Source organism: Diaphorina citri, unplaced genomic scaffold (genome assembly GCF_000475195.1).
Source record: "Diaphorina citri unplaced genomic scaffold, Diaci psyllid genome assembly version 1.1 scaffold135, whole genome shotgun sequence".
In the NCBI taxonomy this organism is placed as follows: domain Eukaryota; kingdom Metazoa; phylum Arthropoda; class Insecta; order Hemiptera; family Psyllidae; genus Diaphorina; species Diaphorina citri.
This window is the reverse complement of record NW_007377572.1, coordinates 153,230-159,229: the sequence shown is the minus strand read 5'-3', so window position 1 is coordinate 159,229 and position 6,000 is coordinate 153,230. Positions and strand designations below refer to the sequence as shown.

Below are 6,000 nucleotides of genomic sequence, written 5' to 3'. Positions count from 1 at the left end.
AACCAGGGACGGTCGCTGGTAGGCGCAAATTACCATTTTAAGCCCTTAAAATACAGACATTATCCTCGATTAATACAGTAGGCTAAAGTTCCTGGAACCTACAGGAATGGTGGTTCAACTGTACATCCAATGAATTGTTCAAAGCAGCAATCAACAAATTCGGATAGATATGATGATGGCCAACCTTCGCACGATGATGGCCAACCTTCGAGATGGCACGTGAAGACTACACATGCCGTCCAAGTGATAACGTGAATTGCTGACGGTAGATACACATGTCACAAATACCTAACATGTTGTTGATAAAAAGTAGTCAAGGTAAACACACAACAATTTGTATAGAGGTAGGGGAAATCAGAGCTATTCAGGAGGGTGGGGAGAAATGAATTTGGTAATTGAAAATCTGACGTCACAACATCACCCAATACACATACACCTTACTTCCAATGTATTCCTTACAGCGGACATAGCACTAAACATTTCAGGTTTAATGGTTTCAATGTCCGACAATACTAATCAATAATATTTGTTTATATCAGATTTCCAAACTCTGAGACCTATGACTTCTTCCACCTATGACTAAATTTCATACCAAGCTGAAAAGTTCAAAGTGAGAAAAAAAAAAGTGCCTATAGAATTATTGGAGGCAATCAGGCAATGCCTTTAAAGCCCGAACTTACCACAGAGAGTTTTTAGTTAAATCTAGAGTCTACGAAATGCTGTTCTGCGTAAATCAAATGGGTGACGTCAGAGAAACCCTTGACACTATGTTAACATGTTAACTCTTCTCAGTGGTTCGGCCATAAAAGCGCCAGCAAAAAAGAAAAGAGTTAAATAGGGTAAACCGGGGTAACTTACGAAGTGTGGGGGAAGCGGCACCAGGGGCGGATGTTGGGGACTTAGAATCACATGCCTCAGGGTACCCGACTCGTCTACTATTTGTTGCACCACGTGACCATGGGGGACTTGGACAGGCATGGCTATGGGAGGCGAGGAGTTGGTCGACACCATGGGAACGGTCACCGGCCCTGGAAATTGGAGAAAAGTAGAACAATATTAGAGAAAATCAAACAAACACAATAATACGAATAATCTTGAATGGAAGGTAACCACTAGGCGAGGTTAACGCCGAAGGAGTTCTCTACCACCTAACCCTTAGACCTTAGAGCTCCATTATTATGTGGTCAAATGTTCAAATAAATGAAGATAAAATTCCATGCCTCGGAAAAAAGTTGAGGTCTGAAAATTTTGATTCCAGGGTAGCAACTCAACTGTAGCAAGGTATCTTAAAAGAGAGCGACTTGAAATTAATTATACTCATACATATAAAAATAATTAGGCAAATTAGTTGCTAAAATGTTGAGCTAGTCCTCGGATTTCGTTGGTAAATAAATGATTCAATTTACATGGTCTGTGGTCTAATTATGCATTCCAGGTAATTATGCTCATCCACTAAACGCCGACTAACACATTCACTTTTCGGTCACTGTCAAGTTAGGTAGTTAGCGAGGGAAAAACAACATGTCGCTGTATTATTCAACAGGCAAATGATAATTATGTACATATTTTAGCGAGGAAGTATTAAGCAGAATCCATACTGTGTCTATTGCCGGGTGGACGTGTCAGTCGACGCTTCACTGAGTCAAACAACATGGATATCAAAGGTGTATGTATTTTCATTTCGGGAAACTTTCAGAAACGGAACCGGTTCTCTTTTGGAAACTGAAATGGGACCTGCATTAAAACATATAGGAATTCCAAGATGGGGCTCTATCGCCCTAGTGCCCAAACTTTCAGAGGAAGATCGACTTGAATTTGCAATACAGTCTTGTGATCAACTTATCCAATGAGAGACCTAATGAGAGACAAGTTTAGAGTAATCGGGTGTGTAAGATGATATTGGCAAGTTCAAACACTGCTGGGTGTGCTGGTCGCAATCGATTTGAAATCTATCCGCGATCGACCGGTTGGGCAGCCCTGCGTCTATCGGAATCGGCTACTTACGTTTCCTGAGAGGAAAGTACACCAAGTGTGGACGGCGTGTTTATAGTCGATATCGATCTTCCCCAGCCTAATCTAGTGTGGACGAACCTTTCGAATACACGGTGCTGATGGTACTCCGTGTTTTGTTTTTTGTTCCTATACATGATGTTTCCATTTTCCTACTGAAATAATAGGAATCCTCATTGCCGAGTGCCATGGTTCAAAGCACAGGACGAATGGTTTTGAGGTATAAAAAAAAAAAAAAAAAAAAAAAAAAAAAAACAACAAAAAAACAAAAAAAAACTGTTAATGGATTCCACATAGGCGCAAAGTAGCAATGGAAAAATGTTTACCAGACACCCATGCCGATTGCCTGATGTAAACAAGCACGTTGTTTACATTTCGAAATTAATATGAAGAGATACTCTACTTGTATACCGGTGCGACCTTACAAGCTGCCAGACGCTAAGGCCCGTTCCCACATGGGAGTTTCATCCGATTTTTTTCCCGAGTGTCCGGTAGGCAATGTAAATTAAATGACAGTGTTCCCACTACGCACGACACGACTTTTTTTCCGAACGAAAAGTGTGAACGGGCCTTTACTTTAGTGAGAATGAGAATTTCATAGAATCTTGGAGATGGAGGGGAAGGGGATAAAGGGGGAAAGGAATGAGGAAAATAGAGAAACAGAAAAGAGTCAAAATTCGCGAGCTGACGGCAAGGGTTCCGCGAGATATTTTGGAAAAATCAATAAATCATACACTAGATAAAATGCAGTTTCAAAACGACCATCCTAGACTAGGTATTTCATCTTACACAGCTTTTTTTTAGAGGTTTGATAGAGAAGTCAAAATTTCCATATATTCAAATTCAAAAGTACCTACATTTCTACACGGGTGACTTTCGCCTGTCTTAGAAATCCCCCACTTGCTCCCTAACACTCCGTTCGTATCAACTCTCCCTTCTGTATATCCTAACACAACCTAGCTCCCTTTTCCCTTCTTCCGAGGATGCAATAACCTTATTACCTTCTGTACGAACTAGACAGAATGGGAAATGGAGGACAGGAACAAGATAGAGCAGGAGAAAAGGGAAAGGAACGCTCACAGTTTGCGAAAGAGGTTAGAAGAGACTAAGCGTCTTCAGCAAAAGAGGGAAAAAGAGTTTGAGAAAGGGAAAAAAGAGTCAGAGAGAAGGGAGAAAGGAACTAAAAGTCCAATGAGACATGTATGGATGTCCTTAGTTCCATCATTGCGAATATAAACACCGAGGTGGGACTGTTATAACTCCTATTTAAATAAACATGTAAAATAATAATAATATAAACAACAACTGGCGGTAAACCTTGCGGGAAAAATGGTTGGGGAGGATTCGAACCACCGGCTGGACCAGCTCCCTGAAACAAAGAATCAAAAGTTTGGTATTAAAAACTGAGAGACAAATTAAGAACATACTTTGTATAAAATACACGATAAAATATTGATTGACAAACTTGGGAGTTTTAGGTTAGTTTTCAAAACTAAGGAGTTACTGGAGAACCTGTGAACGAAGACTTGTGGACAACGAATGAAGTCAATGAAGATGAAGGACTCATTCAAGGGACCAATAGAGTCCAAAAACTAACCACCAAAGTTTCTTTATGCCTTGGACATGTATGTGTAAAAAGTAAAAATGCAAACTCAAGTCTCAATAATCCTTAGGATTTGGGATTAAGTGGGAATTCTAGGTGTTGGACTAAAGTTGAGAATAGTCTTAAGCTTAAGTTTTTTTAATACCAGATAATTATGTTATTTGTACCATAGGTTTAAAATTTCAATTTATGTTTGATGATCTTTTACTTAGATCTAGATTGCTCATTTGATAATGTGAACTTGGAATCTTGAAAAGTTGGTCTTTTGCTTAGATTTAGACTGTACCTTTGACACTGTTCACTTGGAAAAGCTGGGCTTTTGCTTGGATTTAGACCGCACCTTTGATACTGTTATCTTGGAAAAACGAAATCAGGCACACGATTTTTATCAAAAAATAATTACAATAGTACCCGTGAGTACAAAAAGCAAAAAAAAAAAAAAAAAAAAAAAAAAACAATAATAAGGAAAAAATTGTTTGATAATAATGGAGTTTGCATAATAATCAAAAAACACAAGACCCATACATACTAAACTTCTTAATCATGTTTCGGACATGCATGGTGACTTTTAAGGTCAGTGATTAGAGGAGGAAATCAGTGCCAGTTACTGTAAAGCTAAATAGGTATGCATTCAGTTCTGTTACATAAAAACTAAACCTGTATGACAGTATACTAAGGTTTTCTATAGGAATCTCATGAGCCAACCAAAGGGTCTTAAGACAGGAAAATTCTTTGCAAATGTCCGATCAAATACACATTTTCACAGCAAATTCATCAGTAAATAAGTAATACAACTTGTGGACATTTATTCGTCCATTCCGGCCAGAGAGGTTTTCCCAAAAGGAAAATCGCAGCCCCATCTATGATTCGTATATCTGTGATTGGCTGGAACAGTTTTCTCCATCGAGAGAATCATCTTCCACCCAATCATATCACGATTTTATTTTTATAGAGGAGAAAATTGTGACATGTAGATAGAAGTGAAAGCCACCTTGGACTTGAGAGACATTCTGGAGGCATATGTCCTAAGAAAGTTATTTCTAGGGACTAGGCAAGGGGTAGTCCAATTATTGTTTTCCGGGCGGACAGGAAATTGAGAGAAGGGAAATACCTAAGAGGAGAAAATTGTGACATGTAGATAGAAGTGAAAGCCACCTTGGACTTGAGAGACATTCTGGAGGCATATGTCCTAAGAAAGTTATATCTAGGGACTAGGGAAGGGGTAGTCCAATTATTGTTTTCCGGGCGGACAGGAAATTGAGAGAAGGGAAATACCTAGTTGAGCATACGATCAGATGATCTTAATGTACACCTTGAACACAAATAAAGGCACAGAACAAAGCCATCAGCCAGCCCAAATAGGCACCGTTAAAATGAACAAACACCACAGCGAGCTAGTGTTGGTAAATGGTAAGACTGGTAAGAGACAGTCAGCAAGACAGAACTAGAAGGAAAGAGAGAGAGAAATAAAAACATATTTCTGAGAACTCCAAGTCCTATTCTCAAGGACATATAGCCTGCTGTGTACTTTCACAACATACCAATCCAAATACCAACAAAACAAACACCGAACCAACCAATCCAATGGAGAGAATATTCTACAGAGGTAAGTAGACGCTATAACTGCGACTTGGGATATTGACTCTGCTGAACTACTTTCTGTCAGTGAGAAATATACAAGAACGGAGTACATTGCGAACATAGCACGCAAAATAAAAGCAAACAACAACAAGGTAAAACAAGAGTTAGCGCGCAATAAATGGACGACTGATATATTAATATTGTCTCGATAAAATGAAGAAATATAATTCAGAAGGAATGTGAGAAGATGAAGGTATAAAGCTGTAAAGTCAAGGAATTAAGGGATAATGGAATCATCTAGAAGGAGAACTGTCACCAGACTCAAAAGGGAGATAGATACCTAGATACATTCTTGTTTTCAAAATTGTTAATTTCTCATGCTTAGTTAATGTACAATGGTTTCAAATACCTATTACTTACATAGACTTTCGCGCAATAAATGGACGACTGATATATTAATATTGTCTCGATAAAATGAAGAAATATAATTCAGAAGGAATGTGAGAAGATGAAGGTATAAAGCTGTAAAGTCAAGGAATTAAGGGATAATGGAATCATCTCGCGCAATAAATGGACGACTGATATATTAATATTGTCTCGATAAAATGAAGAAATATAATTCAGAAGGAATGTGAGAAGATGAAGGTAGAAAGCTGTAAAGTCAAGGAATTAAGGGATAATGGAATCACAAGAAGGAGAACTGTCACCAGACTCAAAAGGGAGATAGATACCTAGATACATTCTTGTTTTCAAAATTGTTAATTTCTCATGCTTAGTGAATGTACAATGGTTTCAAATACCTACAT

General features: G+C 38.4%; 1 protein-coding gene across 5 annotated transcripts in view; it reads right to left on the bottom strand.

Annotated features, from left to right (window-relative positions):
• Positions 1 to 722: 722 nt before the first annotated feature.
• LOC103504830 overlaps positions 723 to 6,000 on the bottom strand; it is a 110,387-nt gene continuing 105,109 nt past the window's right edge. For all 5 annotated transcript variants that reach the window (XM_026820296.1, XM_026820299.1, XM_026820297.1 and 2 more), the window contains exon 5: positions 723 to 1,028. In XM_026820296.1, coding sequence (XP_026676097.1) covers positions 766 to 1,028 — 263 coding nt within the window. In that variant the 3' untranslated portion in view covers positions 723 to 765. The remainder of the gene's footprint in view (positions 1,029 to 6,000) is intronic.